The sequence below is a fragment of the Naegleria gruberi genome, assembly GCF_000004985.1.
Source record: "Naegleria gruberi genomic scaffold NAEGRscaffold_67, whole genome shotgun sequence".
In the NCBI taxonomy this organism is placed as follows: Eukaryota; Heterolobosea; class Eutetramitea; order Acrasida; family Naegleriidae; genus Naegleria; species Naegleria gruberi.
In genome coordinates this window covers 202,779-227,699 of record NW_003163260.1, presented here as the reverse complement: position 1 = coordinate 227,699, position 24,921 = coordinate 202,779, and the positions used below count along the sequence as shown (strand labels likewise).

General features: G+C 33.5%; 12 protein-coding genes and 1 non-coding gene across 13 annotated transcripts; 5 read left to right on the top strand and 8 right to left on the bottom strand.

The window, feature by feature from the left end:
• Nucleotides 1-2,442, bottom strand: NAEGRDRAFT_74187 (uncharacterized protein; the record flags this gene model as incomplete). Its single annotated transcript, XM_002670789.1, has 1 exon — nt 1-2,442. One exon carries the CDS (start codon nt 2,440-2,442, stop codon nt 1-3), a length of 2,442 nt encoding a protein of 813 aa, XP_002670835.1.
• A 340-nt stretch (nt 2,443-2,782) lies between these two features.
• NAEGRDRAFT_74186 (uncharacterized protein) lies at nt 2,783-3,976 on the bottom strand (the record flags this gene model as incomplete). Its single annotated transcript, XM_002670788.1, has 1 exon — nt 2,783-3,976. The coding sequence occupies one exon, from the start codon at nt 3,974-3,976 to the stop codon at nt 2,783-2,785; it is 1,194 nt and encodes a 397-aa protein (XP_002670834.1).
• A 223-nt stretch (nt 3,977-4,199) lies between these two features.
• On the bottom strand, nt 4,200-5,555 carry NAEGRDRAFT_74185 (uncharacterized protein; the record flags this gene model as incomplete). Its single annotated transcript, XM_002670787.1, has 1 exon — nt 4,200-5,555. The coding sequence occupies one exon, from the start codon at nt 5,553-5,555 to the stop codon at nt 4,200-4,202; it is 1,356 nt and encodes a 451-aa protein (XP_002670833.1).
• Nucleotides 5,556-5,792: 237 nt separating this feature from the next.
• NAEGRDRAFT_t686 lies at nt 5,793-5,879 on the top strand. The gene has a single exon. It is a non-coding gene; the product is annotated as a tRNA-Tyr (tRNA).
• Nucleotides 5,880-5,966: 87 nt separating this feature from the next.
• Nucleotides 5,967-7,097, bottom strand: NAEGRDRAFT_74184 (uncharacterized protein; the record flags this gene model as incomplete). The annotated part of the gene is made up of 1 exon (XM_002670786.1): nt 5,967-7,097. One exon carries the CDS (start codon nt 7,095-7,097, stop codon nt 5,967-5,969), a length of 1,131 nt encoding a protein of 376 aa, XP_002670832.1.
• An 812-nt stretch (nt 7,098-7,909) lies between these two features.
• Nucleotides 7,910-9,303, top strand: NAEGRDRAFT_60950 (uncharacterized protein; the record flags this gene model as incomplete). Its single annotated transcript, XM_002670843.1, has 2 exons — nt 7,910-8,189; nt 8,246-9,303. The coding sequence occupies 2 exons, from the start codon at nt 7,910-7,912 to the stop codon at nt 9,301-9,303; spliced, it is 1,338 nt and encodes a 445-aa protein (XP_002670889.1).
• Nucleotides 9,304-9,833: 530 nt separating this feature from the next.
• On the bottom strand, nt 9,834-10,520 carry NAEGRDRAFT_74182 (uncharacterized protein; the record flags this gene model as incomplete). The annotated part of the gene is made up of 1 exon (XM_002670785.1): nt 9,834-10,520. One exon carries the CDS (start codon nt 10,518-10,520, stop codon nt 9,834-9,836), a length of 687 nt encoding a protein of 228 aa, XP_002670831.1.
• A 111-nt stretch (nt 10,521-10,631) lies between these two features.
• On the bottom strand, nt 10,632-12,260 carry NAEGRDRAFT_74181 (uncharacterized protein; the record flags this gene model as incomplete). Its single annotated transcript, XM_002670784.1, has 1 exon — nt 10,632-12,260. The coding sequence occupies one exon, from the start codon at nt 12,258-12,260 to the stop codon at nt 10,632-10,634; it is 1,629 nt and encodes a 542-aa protein (XP_002670830.1).
• A 324-nt stretch (nt 12,261-12,584) lies between these two features.
• NAEGRDRAFT_74180 (uncharacterized protein) lies at nt 12,585-14,006 on the bottom strand (the record flags this gene model as incomplete). The annotated part of the gene is made up of 1 exon (XM_002670783.1): nt 12,585-14,006. One exon carries the CDS (start codon nt 14,004-14,006, stop codon nt 12,585-12,587), a length of 1,422 nt encoding a protein of 473 aa, XP_002670829.1.
• Nucleotides 14,007-15,113: 1,107 nt separating this feature from the next.
• Nucleotides 15,114-16,328, top strand: NAEGRDRAFT_74179 (uncharacterized protein; the record flags this gene model as incomplete). Its single annotated transcript, XM_002670842.1, has 1 exon — nt 15,114-16,328. The coding sequence occupies one exon, from the start codon at nt 15,114-15,116 to the stop codon at nt 16,326-16,328; it is 1,215 nt and encodes a 404-aa protein (XP_002670888.1).
• A 370-nt stretch (nt 16,329-16,698) lies between these two features.
• On the top strand, nt 16,699-18,858 carry NAEGRDRAFT_74178 (uncharacterized protein; the record flags this gene model as incomplete). Its single annotated transcript, XM_002670841.1, has 1 exon — nt 16,699-18,858. The coding sequence occupies one exon, from the start codon at nt 16,699-16,701 to the stop codon at nt 18,856-18,858; it is 2,160 nt and encodes a 719-aa protein (XP_002670887.1).
• Nucleotides 18,859-19,029: 171 nt separating this feature from the next.
• On the top strand, nt 19,030-21,254 carry NAEGRDRAFT_59605 (uncharacterized protein; the record flags this gene model as incomplete). Its single annotated transcript, XM_002670840.1, has 2 exons — nt 19,030-19,402; nt 19,829-21,254. 2 exons carry the CDS (start codon nt 19,030-19,032, stop codon nt 21,217-21,219), a joined length of 1,764 nt encoding a protein of 587 aa, XP_002670886.1. The 3' UTR covers nt 21,220-21,254.
• Nucleotides 21,255-21,269: 15 nt separating this feature from the next.
• NAEGRDRAFT_81728 (uncharacterized protein) lies at nt 21,270-22,568 on the bottom strand (the record flags this gene model as incomplete). The annotated part of the gene is made up of 3 exons (XM_002670782.1): nt 21,270-22,290; nt 22,344-22,353; nt 22,448-22,568. The coding sequence occupies 3 exons, from the start codon at nt 22,566-22,568 to the stop codon at nt 21,372-21,374; spliced, it is 1,050 nt and encodes a 349-aa protein (XP_002670828.1). The 3' UTR covers nt 21,270-21,371.
• Nucleotides 22,569-24,921: the final 2,353 nt, after the last annotated feature.

Genomic DNA, 24,921 nt, shown 5'->3' with positions numbered 1-24,921 from the left:
TTAGTGACAGTTAAGGGAACACAAGACAAGATCAGCTAAATCATATTTACCACCATGTTTTTCATTCGATAAATTAAAATAACTTTTTAACTTTGTCATTGCTTGTCTTCTTGCTTGAATTTCTTCATGTGAAATATTTTGTAAAAATCGAATCAGCCAATTTGAGAAAAATTCCAAATTTTTGTAAAGTTTTTGAATTGGTTTTGGAATTTCAAGAATTATTTGAGATCGATCAATAACTTGATGTGGTAATAATGCATTAAGGTCCTGATTATTGGAATTTAAAGAAATGGGTATTGAGCCATGTCGAATTGATTGATGTAATAATTTTGATGGATTTACATTTGACATGATGACATAGGTACAGTTCAGTAATTCGATCGAATTGACCTTTTTAGAGAATAAATGTGGATAATCATTTCCAAAGTGAATTTCCAACATTTCCGCAATTTGATTTTCCTCCCCATTGAAATTTTCTTCAATTAATTGACAAAGTAGAGAATTTCTATTGAAAGAAGTGGAAATTTGATGGAAATTGGAATCAAAAAGTTCAATGGTTGTGAATGGTAGAGTTTTCACATTCTTTTGCTCAATTGCATGTGGTGATAATGTATAAATGGTGAAATTATTGAAAATGGATTGAATTTTGTTTAGATTTTCAATAATTTTTGGTATTTGTTCATTTCCAGTGTTGTTGCTAATGAGAAATCCCTTCTTCTGAATTCCAACTTGTTTCACTTGTTGATCCAATACATGTTGATTGAATATCACATTGAGATTAAATGGATAGAATATCAAATTGGCATGTTCAGTATTGCTGGTGAGAATATTTTCATTCTTCAATCGTTGAATAAGTGCAAATTCCATTAGAGTTGGTAAATGATCAATGCTATTATGTGTTGATAGGGAATCAATTGTTAATTCATGATAGAATTGTGGAATGTAAATTTTACAAGTAAATTCTCCACAATTTTCCATTTTCATTGTCATGTTAAATTTAGGAATTGATAAATTCATCCACTTGTAAACTTTTTCAATTGGTCTTCCCATAAATATATCAATAGGATTAAAATTGTCATGTTGTTCATCTCTGGGACGATTGTTATATCTTGGAGGAATTGAAAGTGGTATCTGTGCACTCAAGATAGATAGAATAGCAAGTAGATTTGATGATTGAGCATGTTTGTATCGAAGGAAAAAGGAAATGGATTTGAAAATGTTCAACATTCTCAAATATTCACCATTCCTATCAATTTGATTCAATCTCTCAATAATTTCCTTTACAGGAACATGTTCTTCAGCATACTTGTTATCAATTACAATTGTAAATTCCTCAACTGGTAATAAATATCCAAAAAGTGATCGATAACTAATAAATGTCTTCTCAGTAATGACTGGTATGCAACCCATGAGCAAGGATTCATAGAATGCATTTCTAGTTGGTGTATCTCCATGAAGTTGTAAACAAAATTTGGATTTTCCATAAATTTCAATATTACTACTCGTAGAAATTGATTCCTTGAATGTATGAAAATATCTACCTCTGAATTCGCTCAACTTGGTCACAAGATGATATCTATGAGTGAATAGAATTTCAGTTCTATTCAATGAACCAATGAATGAGAGAAGATAGGGTCTATTCTTCCAATTGTGTGTATAATCCTCTGCATAGAGAGTGTTAGAACTTTCATTATATGCTGATGGCCAATCAAAAATGGTTGCATATGGAATGGTGAGGCATCTATCTTGACATCCATTATCATACCAAGCATTCTGTGGTGAACCACTAATTGCCACATTTTCCAACGTTACAATTTTAACCTGTTTTGGAATTCCACTAAATGAAAGTCTATACGAAACAAAGGAATACGTTACAAAATGTGGAACTTTTTCAAAATTATCTTCCATTTCAGTATTGTAAATCATTTCATTGTAAAAATCAGATTTAATCTTTTCTGTCAAGTTTAGAAAATCCTTCTCTCCCTCCTTTTTAATATTATCATAGAAATTCATTACGAGAGGAATTGGAATGTATGCAATATTTGCCTCCTCAATATTATTCACTCTTTTTATCAAATTTCCATCATAGTAATTAGAAGTATTCAACATGATAAAATCAATTAAATAGCAATCAATATAGGCATGTGGAAAGAAGGTCATTTCCTCATTATCAAAGGAATGATTCTTACACATGTCTATAGTTCTCTCATACATTTGCTTTCCATTTTCACTCAGTGGATAAACATAAATTCGGAGAGGGAATTCAATTCTTTCCATCATCATTCTTGAATGTTCATTGAGCAATTTGTTATCATTCGCTCTTTCATCATCATGATCGTAATGATGATAATATTTAAATTCGATTAATAATTTTAATAATTCCCTCAATGATTCCAAAGTATGATGATTGTGATGATTTGAAGGCTTCTTTCGTTCATTCATCAATTTTTGTAGAATTAATTTTCCTTCCGATGCTGATGCTGAATTAAAACAAGTAGAAAAATTGGAAAGTAATATTAACTTATCAACAACATTAAGATGATGCTGATCACTGATTATTGTTTTAATTTCTTCATCAGCCGATTTTAATGATGATGAAAATTTAAAGCCTTCATCTTCCGATGAAATAATAATAATAGTAATAAATAAATAGCTGGGCAGGAACGAGCAAGATTAACAACAGGATGATTCGTTTCCAATTATTGGCTCCTTCTTGTTGGGTTTGCATTTTTTTTGTAATCATCTTTAAATATATTTAATAAAATTGTAAAGTACTGGTTTATTAATGAGAAGAATTCAATACCAAATGTTCATCAATAAATGACAATACAAATCTCTCACCAGGACAACAAGCAAACACTCCACATGAAACAATTACCAAAAATCTAAACAATACTAACCTTCCTAAATAGGAACATCCATCCAAAATGGAATTAAATGATAATTTCATTGGAGAACCAGCAACCATCGAAATTGGTTGACCATTTTGAATAATTGCAAAACTTCCCTTCCCTCCAAATTTAGCAAATTGAATCTTTTCCCTTAAATACCAAGCTTCTATAAATGGTCCTGCAAAGAATAATGTGAAAACATTTACAAATCTCTTCAAGAACCAATACATTAATTCAATTCTCCATCCACAATAGATACTAAACCATGTGAATTGATTTTTGCCACCTTTTTCATTGTTAAAGCCAATCCATTGAATTTCTTCTGAATTTTCTTTTGAACTTTCTAATGGTTTCCAATAAATTCTATCATCAATCTTTCTGTAATAGAATCTGTGGGTCATTCCAAAGACTCTCCACAATCCACAAGTGTACAAATTCAGCCAACCGTTCAAATAATGAAGAAATGGAATGTGACAACAGTGATCAGAAATGTCCATGTCTAATTTCCGATTTCCAACCAACATTTTTCTGACACGAAATCTTGTTCTTCTCAAAATGAAAATGGAATCAAAAATTCCACATGTTAATTTTCTGAAAATCCATGTAACTGCCCAAAAAAGGAAAACTGCACAATCAGCATAATTGACATCATATAAAGTTGTTCCATTGACCAATTGACCTGAAATGGATGTGGTAGGTAACTCAGAGTATGGATTCTTTGATTCCAACTCGGTTTCGTTTGAATTAGTTTGTTTCACACAACATCCAACAATGCATAAAGCAACGCAGGCAATAATTGTTGGTAAGATGATAATTAAAAATAAAAGACCAGCTACGGAACCTCCAATGACACCTGCCCAGTTGACATATTGTTGGGCGTATTGTGAGATGGTTTGTCCATTGATTTGTCTAGTTTCGAATATTTGTGTCCATGAAGGCAAGATGATTAGTTTAGTTTCTTCAAGTTTACTTTGACTAGCTGGAGTGGATTTGGTTGCTTGTGGTACTAGATGGATAGAAGCTTGTACGCAACCAACAAAACAAGCGAAAACAATGATAAAAACAAGCAAGCTGACTTTTGACATTTTTTTAACAAGTGTCAACCAAAGTTTCAGTTTTCTATTGCCAATTAATTGCATGTAAACGAAAGGACCATTTACCCCAACGGTTAGAAGTCAATGCAAAAGCGGAGAACCGTCAAACTTACCCAAAATAAACTCTAAATTGTTTACAAAACCTTTTTCACACACAAATTATTCGATAGTTCCATAATTTTATCACAATAAACAGATTTGAACGTGTTAAATTTTATTGAACGGATTGATAGGCATATTTCTGACGTCTTTTCACCACAATACAAATCACCATTGAAATGATTGAAATCACAACACAAAAAGCAAATAATCCCAAGCCAACACTCACACCAATAATCACAGATTGATTATTTCCATTTTTAGATGAAGAAGATGAAACAATTTGTTTCGAATAATGTGGATGAGGAGAAGGAGAAGGAGAAAATGATGGATAAGGAACAGGTGGTAATGGTCCATTCAGAACTTTCCCATAGAAAACTATTAAGGAATTATTGAAGAAAGTTCCGTGATCACATTGAACGTATTCATTGGATCTTTTATCCTCAAATGAATAATCCTTAATCTCATCTCCGAATTTGTATCCGTATTTGACACGAGCTCCACATGACATTGATGCCAAGTCAATTATGACATTTCTTCCATAAATATCTGTGAAATTTCCATTGGATTCAAAGTTGAAATTAATATAGGAAGATAATAGATTATCGTACTCGATATTACTTTGATAAAACATGTAGCTCTTCAAAATTGTATATTCGAAACCTGGTCTTTTGTTATACGAATCTTGAATATCTTCCACTCTAACTTGGTTCATTTCTTCAATTTTAAACTTTGGAATTGATGGATCATTATACGAAACTGGTCCCTCTACAAATCCAAGAGATGTAAACTCTTTCGAATTTCTCAACTTTTCTTCAATTAGCTCATAAGAGGAAGGACATGAAAGTTTCGTCCATTGTGAAAATTTCACATTTCTTGGCTCAGTATCTCCCAAATTATAAATTAAGGCAACTGTTGTTGAATTAATGGTAGTAAATATCTGAGAAAGATTTAAATTCAATGAAAATTCATCAATTGAAGAAATTTCTTCACCAAATTCACTTTTTTCCTTCAAAGTTTGATTTAATTTTGTAAAGTGCAAATCTCCAATTCTGGCAATTAGTTGATTGGGAATGTCAACATTGAAAATACCAAATCTAGCGTTTAATAGGACAGTTGCGTTCAAAATGGTAACGTTTTGGATGAGTGGAAAGTCAATGGAATACTTTAGTTTAGTTTCTCTGTGAAATTGGAAAGAAAAAGAATCTGATGAGGAAATTTCATCATCAATATTTTGGAATTGGTATCGGAAACTCACTTGAATACCAGTAGGAAGCTTGTAGTAATCAGAGGGTGATTGAAAACCTTGATAGTTATATGTTGAACTTTCGTATATATTTTCGTATACTTGTTTACTGTTGTACTTGGAGACAGTGTAGATTTTGCCGAAATCTGAGCAATAAACGAAAAGTGGTAAGAAAAGTACAGCCAACAATGTGAGGCATTGTTCGCTGCTGGATGAAATTTGCATTTTTTTTATGTTTCGATTCGTAAATCGCTGAGTCTTTCTTTCTTTTTAGGATTAATGAGTGTTAAAGGTCGCTGAATTGTGGTGTAATCCGTTAACCCTCTAAATACTCTTTATACCCTTCTTTACAATATTTGAACATTCACCAAATTTTGAAAAGTCATATGGCTCAAGAGATAAATGTAGTTGCGACATAATTTATATATTATAATTGTGTACCATTAAATAACAATATCATAACCGATGATAGCTCAGCTGGTAGAGCATGGGACTGTAGCAAGAAAAACTGTTATCCTGTGGTCGGCGGTTCGATTCCGTATAATCGGATCTTTTTATCTTCTTTTCGATTTTTTCAATGGTGCGATTTTGTTAAAGTTTGTTACTATTTTATTGAACTATTTCTGTAAATCTTGTTTACATTTTATTGAATGGATTTAACTTTATCCATTTCATAAATTGACTCTCATCAACATTCATTCCACCTCTCAATCTCATTTCCCTCATTTGTCTAACCTTCTTACAATACCACTTGCATTTACAAGATTGATTATTACCATTATTAGAAGGAACAGGAACGACTGGAGAAGGAGATGGCACAGGAGTTGGAGTAATAATTGGCTTTGAACTATCTCCGTACTTTTCAACTGTATATGAGGAACCAACTTGTTCTCTTATAAATGAGATATATTGAGTTGCATTTGTGTAGGCACCAACATTTGATCCACCACATCCTGGAGGTCCATAAGAAACGACACCTGTCAAGACAAAGATTGGTAAATTGTTATTGACAGTTCCTGCAGCAATAACTCTGAAAAGTGGACCACCACTATCACCACCACAAGTATCAATACCATTTCCATTACCAGCACATATTTGATTTGGAGACGAAACTCCCAAATTTTTGGCGTTACAAACTGAAACTGGCGAAATTGGAACCATAGCCTTCTGAATCACTTGAACGCTTGATTGAGTTGTAGTTCTTCCCCAACCAGCAATATTTACCATTGAGCTAGAACTAGATGAAAGAAATTGATCCAATGTCAAATTCTCAATTTTGGCGGCAACTGCTCTAACTCCGTCCAATGGAATTGGTTGATCCAATTCAATGATTGCAATATCATTCTTAATGGTAGAACTGTCATAATTTGGATGCTTTGTGAATTTGGTAACTGTACGAATCGTGCATGATGTTGAACTAGCGGTGCATTGATTATTCGAATTCCCAGCAATAATTCTCAATTTATCTAAAGTGACACCAATATCACAGTGAGAAGCAGTGACAATGTGGAGAGGGGATATGATGGTTCCTGCACAGAAGTGGATTCCTGTGGCAACTGATGAGCTCGAGTAGTATTGAATGCTGACCATATGTGGAAATTCATTGGCAGATGACACTGATGTGCCACCAGCAACGTTGATTGCTCTAGAATTGGAGGGAAAGAGATTGGTTTGCATTGAGGAACAGTTGATGAAAGTCAATGTAAGGAGAGTGAGGAGCAACAAGTTGCTCAAGGTGTTTCGGATAGTTTTGATATTCGAATACATTTTGTTTTGTTTTTTTTGTGATTGTTTGAAAGTCAATGTTTCGTCTGATGAGCCAATTTATACTGTTTCGGCATGAGGATGGCTGAGATTCAATGATTTGTGAAAATGAAACTCAATCACCCAAGTTGTCTAATTTCCAATTTTGGAAATTATTTTCAAATTGTGAAAAAGATGAAAATTATCCATTCACTTTTAAAATACCAATTTTCACTATTGAGATCTTTAGGTAATTCAAATTCACAAGATTCAAAATAAAGACAGTTTTTCTCCACATTACTCAAATATCTTTATTCGTTTATAAAAAGAACATTTTATCAAGTTTACAAAACATTCATGTTATACTAAAATATTATTATTATCAGATTTATTTCCACAAATATTATAATGATGGTAAATAACAATGATGATCAGGTTGGTTGTTGTTCCGATGATGGTTGGTACCAACTTGAATTTTTCCAAATAATAAAATTATTTCCAAATCATGATGAACAATTAAATTCCAAAAATTACTATTAATACTACTATTTAAATCATTCTCCAAGAATCAACCGAGTCGGGATGGACTTACTTGTTGTCAATATTTTTCCAAGTTCTTGTTGATTGATTATAACTAAGGATATATATGTCCAAAGATATTTTTTAGCATTATGAGCTTAATTATGCGAACAGTTTTTTTTGCATGGTTTGTCAAAAGATTTTTTTCGCCTGATTGGTTCTATTCACATACATTATTTTTTCATAATGACAACTGTTGGTAGATATATGTTTCAATGTCAAAATTGCACGTGCAATAAACTTTACAACAAAAAAAAATGCTTGAAAAGCCAACACTGAGTGTGATTATTCTTGGTCAAGCTAATTCTGGTAAAACAACATTGGCCGTACAATTACTACACTCCCTCGGGACTATCAATTCTTCAATCATGGAACGAGTAGAATCTGGCATGCAATTAGATTCGTCTGATTCTATTCGAAACTATGCAAGCGTGTTATCGAGAACGAAGGATGAAATTAAGAGAGGAAGAACAATGAATTTAGTTTACAGCATGGCCGAAACTAAACATTTTCATTTAAATATTATTGATGCTCCAGGTAATTAGGAAAATTTGATTAATTTAAATATATGTGGTAATGATGATGATAAAAAGCGAATCCATTTTTGAAAAGTATGTTTAGAGGAATATCACAAGCAAATATTGGAATTGTTGTGTTGGATGCTGAAATTGGAGCCTTTGAAGCTGGAATTCCAAATATTACAACAATGATTAGAGCCACATATTGTCTCGGATCAATTCAATTGATTTTCTGTGTGAATAAGATGGAGAGTGTTGATTATTCTAAAACAAGATTTATGGAAATTAAGAGTGAAATCACTAAAATATACAAGAACAATGGATATAAGAATGGAAATGCTACAGTAATTCCAATTTCTGCCTTGTCATCATTATTGGGAAATCATAATGATGATAATATTTTGGAACCAGCGTGTGGCAGTAAAATGGAATGGTATAAAGGTGGTAGACCTTGTCTTTTGGATGCTATCAATTCTCTAAAGGCACCTCTCTACAGGTACGATTTACCACTTCGAATTTCAATTTCAAAGGTTTTTAATTTGAAAGGTGCATTGGTTGTGTTTGGAAAAATTGAAACTGGAATTTTGAAATTGGAAACAGAAATTAGACTCACTCCCCACAAGAAACAATTTCCTCCCTCCATGAAAATTGAATCCATTGCAATTTGCAGAAAACTTGTCAGGGAAGCAAAAGCAGGTCAATTGGTAACCATCCAATTGAAAACAAGTTTGAATCCTTCAAACGTTAAACCTGGAATGGTATTATCAGATTTTAATAATGATTATGCTAAAGAAGTACATAGTTTCAAGGCAGATATTGCTGTATTGAGAGAGTCACCATTTCGAAGAGGGTACAATCCCACATTTAATATTCACTCACTACAAACCAGCTGTAAATTCAAGGATTTTTATGTCTCCTCCAATACGATTAAAAGATATGAGAGAGATGAAAATCCAATGGAGCTCAGAAAAGGTCAATATGCTACCGTTCTTCTGAAACCAAAAAATCAAATCTATGTTGCTACGGTTTATTCTTATCCTCCATTTGGAAGGTTTCTAATGTGGGATAATGGTAATATTTGTGTTTTTGGTGTGATCACTGAAGTCTATACTGACTCACCTCCTAGACGGTAACGATTACATTGAAATTATTTCTTAGAACTAATCTATTAATAAAGTGGACGAAACACAAACGTGTCAAATTCATTTTTCAGAAATCATAAAAAAATGGTAATTATGAAAGATTTTATACAAACCAGTTGATCAAGAGGTTAAAATATATTGAAATAGTCTGTTTAGCAATCAAAACTTATGGCGAATCTGTCATTAAATATCTATCGAAAGACTTGATGGAAAATGAAATGATTATTGAAGAATTGTGGAAACAAGTCGGATCCTATGAGAATGCATCAGAATTATTGAGAAGAAATGTGAAATTCTCAAAGAGAGCCATCTCTGCAAATCCAGACTCTCTACAATTTGCACCAATTAACATTAAGAACAATAAGGAGGTTGTACTGATAGCTGTACAACATAGAGGCACACTTTTAGAATTTGCATCAGAAAGTTTGAGAGAAGATGTTGAACTTGTCAAAATTAAAACAAGAACAAGTAAAGGCCTGGAAACAAGTTAAATCATTTCCTAATTATTTGAAATAGCCAATTTATTGATATTCTTGAAGATAATTTTGAGCTTCAGTACTCAAATTTCCATTCGGATTGCTGATTTCAGCCTCAATTCCTTCTCTCCACACAAACTCTTCAATGGTATCAGCAACTAACACAAAACTTGTCAATCTCAAAACATTTGGAAAGAAATCTTCATCTGCCTCAATATCTTCACCACTCAACCCAGAAACAACACATGGTTTTTCAGTACTTCCAATTTTAGTTGGATCAGTAACTGTCAAATCACACAATGCAAACCAAGTCATACACGATTGTTGATCATGATAGAAAGGATACAAAACAAATTGATTATTTGGCAAATAGACATCCAATGGCCCAATCATATCTCTCAACCAATAATGACAAACTCCATTCTTACTGCCAAAGAAACTTTGATCACTAAATAATTGTTTCAAAACATTCGGAATATTTGGATCAACCAATTGAGTAAGATTATTATTATTCGGGGTGGTAGTACTGATGGCCCCACACTTTACCAATGATTCATTATAGTTGGTATCTTGAGGAAAGGCTGGCAACTCGGAATGATCATAATTTTCATACATGCCATAGGAGTGGAGTGGAGTTCTATTGGGAATGGAGCCTTCGAAATTAATCCAGCCTCGTGGAAGATTGGCAATGATTGGAGAGGCGTAATTGGTGGTGTTATTGCTTTGAGACATTTTTTTTTCTATGATTTTTTGTTGATTACAATTTCCAGTTATTGCTGTGAAAAATTGTTGTCAATAACTTTTTAAATTGTTACATTGAACATGATAGGGACAATTTATTTGTTAGAGTAATTTTCGTTTATTATTTCGCTTAACCACAAGACCAGAGAATTTTCTGTCACCAGAACCAACCCCCTCTCCCTCTGTGTGCTGTACTTCATCCTTCCTCCCGAAATCCCATCCCAAATTAAATCTATTTTCCTTATTGTTTGCAGATTGGAAGATTCCATAGGCAGTATGATAAATATCGTCCAATATTTTCACTCTTTCCTCTGAAAGATTGAATTTAGATTTAAATTCATTCCACTCGTTCAGGTTGACCTTAGCTCTACTTGTCTTTAATCCAATTTTGAAGAGTAAATAACGTGCCAATTTCATTTCTCCAATTACACTGCAAATTCTACATGGAATGTTTGATCCAAGACGTGGATTGAATGCTGCAAGTGCCTTATCAACCTTCTTTCTTTCTTGCATTGTAATTTTACTGAACCGTTCTTCAAAGGCATTATCATCATCATTCAATTTCTTCAAATATTGACCCAATGCATCCACAGATTCAAAATCATTATGATCCAAGTAGAGACTCTTTGGAATACCCCAATCTTGTCTCAAATTTGGAGCACCTCTGTAGAGCATTAATACTTTCGATCCGTGCTCGAGAGCTCTCAATCCTTCAAAGAATTTCTCAGTAACATAATCTTTGGCAATTGAATTTTCAGCTGCATAATAGAATCGACAATTATTTTCAATTTCAAATGTTTTACCACCTGGTCCTTCTTGTGCATTCTTTCCACATCTACCATATTGTCTCACTGGAATGTATTTTGAGAGTGTATTCAAGAGTTCAAATCTTTGTTTCAAATCAGTGCAACCAGCTTGATCACAATTTGAAATAAAAGCACAAATTCCCTTATTTTTTTTGAATGGTTTAGTTCCAAATTCCTTTGACTTGGAAAGACTCATATCCTGATAATGGTAATTGATCCAAACAGAACATGTGGAAAGGAAGCAAATGGAAATGTCGGCTGTGGAACGTGCAAATCTTTGCTTTGACCAATAGCTATCTGCATGTTGTGTAATTCCACCAACGAGTTCATGAACACGAGCCTCACTACACATGATAATTGACAATCTTCTCATTCCTCTCCAAATCTTTTCACCAAATAAATTATCCAACTGATGAGAGTGATGTAAAAGTGCCTCTTCATCTCCAACCAATTTCTCCCTCCTCAAATTCATATTCGAATTCACAACATTAAACTGAAATTCATTCACAATTTTTGCTTCATCACTTTCAGAATTTAAAAAGTATGGATCCTTATATTGACAATGTTGCAAAACTGCATCCAATTCCACTCCCTCTTTCAAGAACTCTCCTGCTGTCTTGTCTGCATAAAATCTACAAGAATGTTGATTCCTACACTCTTCAGTTGTGTTAATAGTTCTGAAATATGGAAATAATTCAGCACTCGTTGTGTGTGTCTCTTGAAACCCCAATTTAGTCATTATTGGATCTTTAAATAGTGTATTTCCTAGTTGATTCTTCTTATCCAGTTGTTTTCTATACCATCCATATGAACCTTCCTTGGTTTGGTCCGGATTAGTCAATAGATTCGTAATTTGCTCATAGATTCGTATTTGTTCCTTTCTATGTGTCGAATTATTAAAGAATTTAAACTCCAAATAGTGCATCATCACATGCAACACAACAATTGCCACAATAATCAACACAAACAATTTTACAATTCGTAAAACTTTTTGTTTAAATGTGAATTGATGAGAAATTGTTGGAAAATTCAAAGATGATGGATTTTCCATATCGGTCGTTCGTGATGATGAATTATTGATTGAATTTGTTAATGGTGCATTCCTTCGTGTGTGGAGGTCTTGGTTTGGCCGTTCCGAAGCGTAGGTTGGCAACATTTTTTTTTTAATTTTAAAAATTAAAACTTTTTGGTTTACAAAACTTTAACACATGCAGCAAGAGTTTGTGAAAATAAAAGTGTTTGATATGCATCATGTTAAAGAGTTGAAAGCCAAGGTGAGGAAATCTAAATCTAAATTTAAGGATTCGACAATTTTGGGATTAATTTTGACCAGTTTCAAGAATAAACTCTCATTACTCAATATGGTATTTCTTACTTTCTCCAAATAGTCGGTAATATCTTTGTTTCTATCCTTTCCAATTTTTACACATTCCACAATAAATTCAGGGTCATTCATAATATTCGAATCTGCTTGAGAGGGAAGATCACCACTTCCTCTCACACATTCCAATAAAATTTCTCTATCTGAATTAAAAGGATGAGATTCACTCCAGTCCAATGAAATTGATCCTGAAGTTGTTGCTTTCAATGTTTCCAATATTATTTCCCTATCCATTCTGAATTTTTCATCAGTGTAAAAAAGTACAAAACCACTTGCTTTCACACACTTTAGAACAAAATCTCTATTGGAAGCTAGAGAAGAATCGACATATTTGAAATTAATGCTCGCATGTCTGATCGATTCGAGAATAATCTCTTCGTTTTGTTTGAATTTCTGAGGAACACAGTCCAAACTAAAGCCATTTCTCACTGCATTTAACATGAATTCTTCGTCCACAAAATCTGGCAATGGCTCTTCAAGTAATGTTTCGTCTTTTAAAATTGCCAATCCCAGTAAATCTCTATCCCCTCTAATGGTATCATGAAGTGAAGTTTTCAATTCATTTGATGCAATATAATAGTAGTAACCAGTTTCTTCCAAAAAGCTTTGAATCAGTTTCTTATCTTGCTTGATTGAACTGTCCACAAGCATAAAAGATTCATGGTTTTTCATAACTGCCATCCGAGCTAGTTCTAAATCCCTTTTGAATTGATCACTAGTGAATTCTATTGCATTTCCATTACTTTTAACAGCCTCATAAACTATTTCTCTATCTTGATTTCTTAACATTTCAGATGAAAATTCTAGAGCCAGTCCATTTTGTTTGACAGCTTCCATAACAACTTCCCTGTCCTTTCTCAGTGATGGATGGGCAAACTCTAAATCCAAACCATTATTTCTCACACATTTCAACACAAAATCTCTATCTTTCTGATAGGAAGGTGGCACCAAGCTCAAAACTTTCAAATTCTTGCAAGGCGCCAAATTTAACACTTTAGGATCTGTTTTGAGTTCATATGGAAGGTGAATAAATATTTCAGGACGATATTCCATCAGTGCCAAAACAAACTTCCTCCTATTGAACATTTCTCCATCAATTTTGGTTATATTAAATGATGCATGTTTGGCAGCTTCGTATACAACTGTATTATCCTTATTGAACGACTCATCACAAAAATGGAAAGCTTCAGGTGTTGAACGAACTGCCTCCAATACCAATTCCTTATCCTTCTTCAATTCTTTACTGGCATAGCCCAACATGGTTCCATTCAGTTTACATAACTTTCGCATAAATTCTCCATCTGTTCCAAGTGGAAAATTCGAAAGATAATGAGAGTTGTTTGAGCATGCCTCCATCATGATTTCTTTATCTGTTAGATAGGGTTCGTAATTCAAAGTTTCCTGTTGAAATAACAATCCTTTTTTAGCTAGAAAGAGAGCTACTTGTCTGTGTTTCATCCATTGATCTGGTATTGGAAAGTTGGGAGTTGATATACGAAACATACCACTCCCTTTAAATCTACCAACAAATAAATCGGGAAAGGCTTCACTGGTTCGGAGGATTTGTATGATTAAAGGAAGATCATCAGGCACAAGTTTCGAATAAATTGTGGAATGTTGTGTGATGAAACGAATTAGTTTCTTCTCTCGATGATATTTTTGTATGAGTAAATTGGATCCGATTGTTAGATCCAAGTGAATAGACTCAGTTTTATCCATTTGCATTTTTTTTAGAGATTAGTTTAATTGTAAAGTTTCTAATAGAAAAAAATGTCTCTACTATCACTTCCCAAAGAAATGTTCATTCTCATACTTGGATACAGTGATCGGGATACAAGGTCTAATCTACGATTAACTTGTAAATTTCTATCATTTGTGAAGAATTACATTACTTTCGAACAAGTTAATTTTCACAAGAATTATTCGAATTTTTTTTGGATACGAGAGGCGAATTTATTACTACGAGATATGAAAAGTGATGAAAATACAGTTGAATCTTCAAGTAAATTTATGGAGGAAAATATTGGAAAAATTGAGACGATTTCAGTTAATTTGTACATGTTTGAAATTCAACCTTTCGAATTTATTACAAAAATATTCGAAAGGTGCAAATGTAATTTAGTGTGGAATTTGAAATTGACCGTTTACTTTGGATTAAATAGTCCCATACCAGTACAATCCTCATTCCTTTCCAATTTCAATAATTTGCACTCACTTTCAATAGGTTTCACAACTTTCCATAATAGTTTGGATTTGATTTTGACTGAATTGGAACAAACCAAATTCACACAATTGAAGATATTCGAATTCTCTATCCATGTTCCTCATTTCTCTTCATCAAGTCAGAGCCAGATCAAATCCGCTCATGTGAAACGAATTGAAAAGTTAATTCTTCAAATGAAGAAATTACAAAAATTAATATTGGAAATTCCAATCGAAACAACAATATTGGAAGAAATTGAAAAGGATCCAAATTTTCTAGTTGATTTCTTTAGGAATGTATCTTCAAATTGCCAAGAATTATTTCTCAGATTTGAGGGCACAGCCATTGTCAATCAATTACAATTAGATTATATCAGTAACTTATCAAGATTGGAAATTAATCAACTTCCTAATCCTCTATTGTTGAATCCATCGTTAAGGGAATTGAAAATTGGAACCTATTCCACAGTACCACCAATTAGTTGCCAATTTTTGAACAAGGATTTCTTAATGGGAAACAAGTTTGATCACCTTAAACGATTGGAATTGCTTCGAGTGAGAAATTTAGAAGGTGCCTCAAACTCATTTCCCTCTTTGGAATTTGTAAAATGTTTTTGTTGCTTTTTCAATAGTGGAATTGATTTTTTTACAAGAATTAGGAAATTGAAAAGTTTGATTTTGGATAAGTGTGATTTCAAATTACAATCAAATGTTGAATTTCAGTGTAAAGAATTGGAAGAATTGAACATTACAACAGCACGCTCAATCCATTTTCTTGATATTTCACTTCTTAGTGGACTTCAATTGAGAAAGTTAACTATTTATCCTGGTGAAAATGATGATCTATCACCGATTGAGCAAATGATTAGTTTGGAATATTTATCTATTTTATCATCCTACCAAAATATTTCTTTGAAAAAGTTGACTAATCTGAAATATTTAGGGTTTTCATATGCAGAAATTTCATCGAGTAGCTCATCAACTAATTTGATAGAAGAGTATCTACTCCATAACTGTGTCATTCACATCAGTAGGATATATAATGCAACTGGAAACCTTATTCCAGTTTTATCCGAAACTGGATCTGAAACCATTCATCAATCTATTACTGAACAAATTTGTCAAAATAAGAACCAATTTGAAGGTGGATTGAATAATGTGAAATTTATTCTCCTTTCCAATGAGAAGATTTATGTTTCGTTTTATATTCTAGCAAGCCATCAACCAGATCAGCCTTACATGACCTATTGCTATCCAAGTTATATTCTATTCGAAAGGACTCCTCCCTTCTCCATTCTATCAAGTGGAAGACACTCTGAAATGAAACAAACCTTCAAGAATGAAAATGTAAATTCCAATGACAAGGAAATTATTACCACCAAAAAAACATCCAAATGTGAAATTCAATGAGTTCAATAATTTTTCAAGAAGAAGAGAGAAAAATCTTGAAAATTTTGTAAAAATCTTGCGAGGTTACCGAAATCGGTCATTCACAATCAAGGAACGAAATAGATATTAATTTTACTGCATCTTCACATTTCGAATATCAAAAAACGAATCCTTTGGATATTAGAAAAGATTCAACAAACAAAAAAAAAACATCTTGTCTGCTTACTTTTGTTGCCTACCAATCAACACAAAGAACACAAGTTTACTCGCCTGTTGCATGATACAAACCTTCAAAAAACCAACTCACAATGCTTCCCTGCTCATTAGGGATGAATTTGGGAATAGTGAAAAGGAGGGAATCAACCATCCTTCTGTAATAACACTATCCAGAATGTTATTATCATTATCATTTCCACTACTCAATCATGGTAAAAGTGATGATCATAACAGAAAGGAAAATCCTAATTGTCCGCCACCACCATCACCACCACCAATTAAAAAGAGGAGTTTTTCACTCGTATTATTGTTGGCTCTTTTAATTTTGGTTGTTTTGGCAACTTTTTCTTACGAACAACATTCAATGTTTGTTGTTGAGGGTTATGTTCCAACAAGAAGAAGAATTAGTCATGTTTTTGCTAGCAGCAGCAGTAGTAGTGCTGTTAATAGTAATAACATGACCATTGATTGGCCTTCAGTTTGTGCCAATTACTATAATCACACTAATAATGGATCTGCCCCAATTCCCCACCACGAAGAAGAAGAAGAACCAAATATCTTGAATATGCCTTGGTATGATATTGTCATTAATGTTGGAGCGAGTATGTTCTTTATTTTGGGTGCTGGTTTAATGTCTGGTTTCACACTTGGTTTACTTTCCATTGATACAATGCAATTGGATATTCTCAAATCGACTGGAACTGAAAAGGAGAGAAAGTATGCTGCTCGTTTGGCTCCAATCCTGAAAAGACATCACTTGTTGTTAGTTACCTTGTTGTTGTGGAATGCTTTGTGTGTGGAATGTCTTCCTCTCTTCTTGGACAAGCTCGTTCCTGAGTGGGCTGCCATCTTGTTGGGTATTACTTTCGTCTTGTTATTTGGTGAGGTTATTCCACAATCTGTCATTTCTAGATATGGTATGGCTATTGGTGGTACTTTATATTGGTTGGTTTGGTTCTTGATTGGACTTGCTTTTGTTATTGCTTATCCAATTAGTAAACTTTTGGATTGGATGCTTGGATCTGATCATGGCACTCTCTATAAGAGAACTGAATTGAAGGAATTGGTTAATATTCACTCAAAGGCTCATGATCCTAATTTCCACTTGACTGAACATGAAGCTAAAATTTTGGGTGGTGCTTTGGAATTTGCTAGAATTCCTGTTAGTCAAATTTTGACCAAATTTGAAAATGTTTTCATGTTGGATTTTGATAGCCAACTTGATGTGGACACAATGACAAGTATTTGGCAAGCTGGTCACTCTCGTATTCCTGTTTTCAAGGGTGATAAGAATAATGTTGTTGGTTTACTCTATGTGAAAGATTTGATTCTGGTCAACCCTGATGAATGTGTGCCAATTTCTACAATTTTGACATTCTACGGAAGAGAAGTTCTCAAAGTTTTCCCAGACACTTACTGTGATGAAATGTTAAAGACCTTCAAATCTGGTAGAACTCACATTGCCATTGTTCAAGAACCAAGAGAATCTGAAACTGGTGGTGATCCATACTATGCTATTGTTGGTATTGTATCTCTTGAAGATATCATTGAGGAAATTATTAAGGACGAAATTGTCGATGAAACTGATATCTATGTAGATAATACCAATCAATCCAAGATTAACAGACCACAAAATTCTACCAGTTTGTTACTAAAATTGGAAAGAACCAACAGACTCACTCCAAAACAAGTGGTTGCTGTTGGCTCCTACTTGTGGAAGAGTATGGCCACTTTCAGACTATTACCAGAAGAATATTTGCACAGACTCCTTGGTAAATGTGCAGTTGTGGATGTTAAGAAGAGCTCCTCTGATGAGGAATTACTCCTCATTGAAAAGAATAAGGAATGTGATTATTTTGCTCTTGTATTCAGTGGTAAACTTGAAGCTGTGTTTTGTGAGGAAAAATTCACTTCTGAAATGGGACCTTGGAGTTTTATTGGAGAAAGAGCACTTACAAGAGAAACCTTTATTCCAGATTATGATGTTCGTATTGTGAAGGATGTGACATTTGTCAAGATTACAAAGAAGGATTTTATTGAAATTATTTCACAAGTGTTTATTCAAGAAAATTCCTTCTTCTTGCCTAAAGATATGGAATGGATGAATCCAATTCTCAACAATATGAATAAGCATCAAAATTCAAATGTCAAGATTTCAGCTTCACATGTAACTCACAAATCGAGTGATAATTTGAATAAGACACCAGAACCTGAAAATACTCCTGTTGATGATACAGATATTGAACTAGATCATGTCATTCCACAAAAGAAACGTTTCTTCAAAAAGTATTCGAAATTCAAAGATGATTTGAATGAAGAAGATGATATTGTTTAAAAACAATCAATTTTTCAACTTACATTCCATTTACTTTCTTCAATTAAATTAGAAATCCAATAAAAGCAGTTTCACATCCAATTTCACACATCCACCTCCTTTTTAGTTGTCAATTCTATTTTTGTTTGCCATCCATTAAAAAAAATCAGAAAATTTAAAATTAAAAAAAAAATGAATCTTCGCCGAGATCGTTCCAAGCGGTATGAATTTGTATTGGATTGTCTTCCGCGATGGAGTGTCATCTTGATTTTAGTGCTCGTCTTGCTGATTGTAGGATTATTTGTTATTATTTCTCTGTTTGCGAGCCCAGAAGCCTCTGTTACGGTAACAAGGAGGCATAGTAGTAATGGTTCTACCATTGTTACAACCACAAATAGTCTTGTAGAGGATTATAAATTTATTACTGAACAGGATCGTGATGAAGTTTTGGAATTAACTATAGAAAATACAATAGTGGAAGATAATTCGACAAATAGTACCACCACAGACACTACTACTGATGGAGGCAATTCTACTACTACAAATGGGACAGATATTGTTGTTGGTGGTGATAATAGTACACTAGTTAATAATGGCAGCATTGTTGATAATAGTACTACTAATTCTAATACTTCTGATTATTCTAATAACACCATCATAGATAACAGTACCAATACTACTACATCAGATAATTCTACTATGAACAACAACAACACATCAACAGATAATTCCACAATTATCAGTGGTAATGATACTATTGTGGATAACACAACTATTAGTAATACCACAACTGGTAATTATACCTATGGTAATGATACATCTGGTAATTACACCTCTGGTAATGATACGATCATTGATAATAGTACAGTGATTAGTAATACCACAAATAATAATTACACTTCTGGTAATGACACTATCAATAATGGAACTGTTATTGGTAATGATACCATCATCACGAATGGAACTAGTAATTCCACAACCAATTCTACAGATCCAATCAATCCTGCCCCTAACAATGGTACTACACCTGATAATGGTACAATTGTCGTACCACCAACATATATGGAAGAAATTTTCACAGGAAAACGATCTATTATTGATACCTTTGATAGTATTAGTATTTATGCTATGGAGTTTAAATATATTCTGAAATTAAATCCTGTTAATGGTGGGAAAGACTTGTTTGGAGCAGCCATAAAGAGTGATCTTAAAGTCCGAGTTCACATGTATGGTAGAAATTCTGATTCTGAAGATTGGACAATGGTCAACAATGTTGATGATTCTGTATCTACTCACGAATTGATTTGTGCTCAAACTGGATATTTGTCTATTCTTCAATCTGGTGGTTGTTCAGCAATTACTCTCTTCCACTCTAGAGTTATTAGATATTCTAATTACAAGATGAATCTTACAATTTTGAATTTGGAAAATGTTTACCGTTCAGGCTTATTAGAAAATGCTATTGAGACTAGTTTGCAATCCAACAATCCACAATATTCCATGTACGAATTGGGCTTTAGAATGACCTTCTCTGTTTTGTCAATTTTGCATTGGATTGCTTTCCTTGTCGTTACTTTCTGGTCACAACAATTGAGAAATTGGCACACTGCCCAAAAGTGGTTAGTTGTCTTGTTGTTCTTACACTTCTGGTATCATGATCCATTATATCCAGCCATGATGTGGACAGGTTGGGAAGGTTTCCCAGTTGTTGACATTATTCTCTCAGTAACATTTGTTTATGGATTCTTGTTGTATCTCTTGATCTTCTTCCACTCTGTATTCAAGGCACCACAAGATAGAACATTTATGAACTTTTATTTGACCAAGATTATCATTGTTGGTATTGGCTACATTTTGACCTTAATTTTGATGATTTGGAGTAGAGTTTACAATGTTGCCAATCCATCCTCAGTTGACATTTCATCAGTTCCTGGTTATGCCTATTTACTTGCCGCTAATATTGTTTTCCTCGTTTTGTGGGGTATTGATTTGGCTTATTATATTTTCCGTGCTATGGGAGCTGTTGGTAAACTCAAAGCCAAGTACTCTTCCAGATTTAGAGTTGTTGGTAGTTTCAGTTTCATTGTTGCTGCCTGTTTCATTGGTTTAACAATTGCTGGCAATGGTTTCAGAACTGATGTTCAATCATTGACTTTCCTCTTATTACACGGAATTGTTTATGTCTATTTTGCCTCACTGTCATTCCTCTTAATGCCTGGCAAGAATGAAGAAAGAAAACCTGAACTGAGTGCATCAGCTAAAGAAATGGATGCAAATGATAAGAGTGACTTTACCAAACCTTCTTCAGCTAATCGTGTAGAAGATGACGACGAAGTTCAAATTACTGACGTTGTTTTGTCAAGAAATGACGAAGACTTTTAAATTATTTAACTAATAAACTTTTTAAACAACATATTAAAACTGAATCGGTTATTTACATTTTTGTTGTTTATTTGCCGAAATAATCAAAATTGAGTTATTGAAAACACTCGAATATTTGTTTTCAATAAGATTGAGAAATCCTAGAGAGCAACTTAGTTATCAAAATTGGACAATTCGTAAGCACAAATTGCAGAGAGTGATTGAATCTTTCTTGTGAACAAGGTTGAATAACCAAAGTTCTTGTTAATTAGGTTTTCAACTTGCTCGAAAGAAACTCCAACAGAACTCTTCTTATCTTTGAGAGGATCCCAAATGATAAACTCTTGTTGATTATCTATGAAATCTTCGCCACAAATGAAGGAGGCTTGTGGAGAATTGTCGGATTCATATTCATCCTCTTCTTCCTCTTCAGTATTGCTCTCATATGAATATTCGTCATCACTACTCATGGAAAGTTTTGAATTGGTTGATGGTGAAATGCACTGTGATTCATTCTCTTTATAATAGGAATCAACATCATATAATTGTTTTGGATTATCAAAATAACAAGTACTTGTAGAAGGTTGTGGTGCTTTAGGGAGTCCCAATGTTGTTGATGGAGAAAGACTCAAAGCACTTGTTGGTGTACATAATCGGTTTGAAGTATTTTGGCTAGATAATGTTTGATTACTATTAGATTTTGAATTGTTAATATCAATTGTTAATTGTTGTTTCATTTCTTGTTTAACCTTCTTTGAATTTGTTTCAAGAGTTGGTTTTCTTCTTCTCTTCTTATTTTCCTTACTATTACTGGATCCTGCACCTGGTTTCATAAGAATTGGTTCATAATGTTTGTTAGCAGCAGCAGTTAATGCAGCAGCTGGAATGTTTGAAGGTACCGATCCATTACTTGGTTGATTTCTGCAACAAGGACACAGATAACCATTTGGTTTAATTTCAAATCCATTCTGACGCTCACAATTTTGATGAACCCAACGATGACAACTATCACATCCAATCCATGGTTCTTCTTTATCATCAGCATCACTTTCCTTGTAAATTTGATTGCAATATATGCAAAAGTGTCCCTTCCTATTGATGATGATAATAGATGATCAGTAAATTAAAATTGATTGAATACATACTTGTAGTGCACTGTTCGGTTGGTTCAATGAAAATATTTAATTTTTCATGTCATCATATTTGGGTAATAATTAGGATGACAATTCGTTGGTATATAATAACTTACAACCACAGGCATTACATAACATGACTGGTTTACCTTCCTTTGTGGTCCAACCTTTACGCCACAATGGTGTTTGACTCGTTTTGCATTTAACGTTGCCACAAACAAGAGGATATTGTCTCATGTTTTTTCAATGTATATATACTCGATTTTGATTTCTTTCTCTCCTCCTTGAGAAGTAATATTACTAAAGCTATTAATAGAGAGAATGATGGAGAATATTAGAGATCAAGAGCCTATTTTACAAAGTGTGCTATTGATGATGTTGTTGTTATCTTGTTCAATATAACCGAGAATTGTTACTACTATTTGGTTAGTTAATCAAAATTATTCTAAGGAAAGAGAGTGGTGCTTTTCCTTGTCTTGTTGTGGTGATTTTTTTCTCAAAGGAAAATTCTGCATCTAAACAAAGGCGAGCACTGTACTACTACCAGCAGCTGAGAAGCACATTGTTGTAAATAATTTAATTGTTTTATGTACACACAATGCCAAATGAGTGAAAAGAGTGCGGCATCTCTGTCCTTCTGTGTGGCCCCACCCTCTTAGCACCAAACAAAAACCACAACGTGTTGGACCAGCGCGCTTTTTTCAGGTTCGGCAAATTCGCATGACTTTCCCCATTTGGTATCCTTGTCTGCCGAATCTTTGAATAATTGTTAATTCATCAAGGTAGAGTTGTCTCAATATGATAAGTGTAAGGTTACTTGATAATATGTTGGTGGTGATGAGAAGCGGAAGATTGAGTTGTTTTTCAAATTGAATATTGTGAGAATGCATTTGGTGATATTAACAAAGGAGAAATGACGTGCTTTATAATCTATCAATTGTACAGCTTCCAATTAAGGCCACGTTTATGTTTCACTTTCCTGAGCCTTCATGTAATCAAAAACTGATTAACACACATGATATGAGTTAGTTTACGCTTAGACTATGATCAACGGCGACCTATTGATGAACTTTTTGCATTAGTTTGTTATTAAGCTTGCTAATTAAGGTCATCCTAAAAGGTCGTTGTTGTAAATAGAGATATGATGCATTTATTTCTCCTCATAATCATTGGAGAAGAACGGAGGAAGGTTGTTAAATGCTCATGAATGAAAATATTGATATTGAAATAAAGAACCTTCTTTAAATACTTAATAGAACCTTCTTAAATTTATTTGCTGAAATGTTGATCAATAAGGCAAGGAGTTTGTTTTTATCAATGTGAGCAAAATCGTTCCTTTGTTTTCGCCGAATACAAGCGGTAAACAATGTACTTAAGCCTCCTTTTGGGTGAAGAAACTGTCTATTATAGGCACGTACCTGGCTAAAAAAGTATCTTCACTAAGAGAGTTCCTTATACAATGTTTAGGACCAAAAATTTCTATTCAGAGTTTGCTTAAATCCCCCAAAACACATTAAAACTCGCCAGAGGTCCAACAGCCTCTTTTAAAAGATAATAAACTCTCACAAGGAAATTGCAAGTTTCTCTCCTTTTTCAAATAAAATGTCTTCGATGGAACAAGGTCATCATAATCCACTCTTAAAACTACCACCTCAATTATCCCTTAGTAGCTCCTCCTCGAACAATAACACGTCTCAACAACAACATCAACAAGGTTCTTCATCCTCCTATCATCATCACCTCCAAAACAATAATAATACAAATAACAATATTAATAACAATCTCCATTTATCGAACATGAATAACACCAACAACTATACGAGTAATTCTAACAACGTAATGAATAATCTCCACTCTCCTCAAAACCACTACCAAAAGGCTTCCCAAAACATGATGAATAACATTCATCAACAACAAATGATCCATGCCTCGGTCTCGAATAAGGTTAATTTAGAAAATGATAGACTCTTCCAATCATATAATGATGAGTTAACTCCGCAACAACAATATCAATCCTTTGATTTCCATAATACCTTACCTACTACCTCTTTAAATAATGGAGGAGGATCTAATGCAAACACCAGTAATAACAATCCAAATAATACATTCCTCCAAAAGCAACCACAACAACAGAACTTTAATCAAATGATGGCATCTCCGACAAGAATGAATCAAACACAAGTGATGAATCAAATGAATCAAAAAGTTCCATCTAATGGAAATAACATGAACATGATGCTTAACAATAGCACCAACGGTAATGGCCAAAATAATACCAATTACCAATCTGCAACAATGGACAAGAACATACCCAATGGTTCGATGCAACATTCACATTCTCCAGACACTCAATTCTTCAATCAAGGAACATTCTCTCCACAAAAACCATCTCAACAAATGAACATGGATAACTTTAAGGTGAACCAGAATCAAATGGTTTACAACCAATCCCCTCAAAATAATCCACAACAATTATTCCAACAAAAACAAGTTCCTTTGGGAGATTTTACATCACATGTTAATAATATTCCTAATCAATCCAATTCGCCTCAAACAAATGTGAACATTACCAAAGAATCCCTCTATCAAT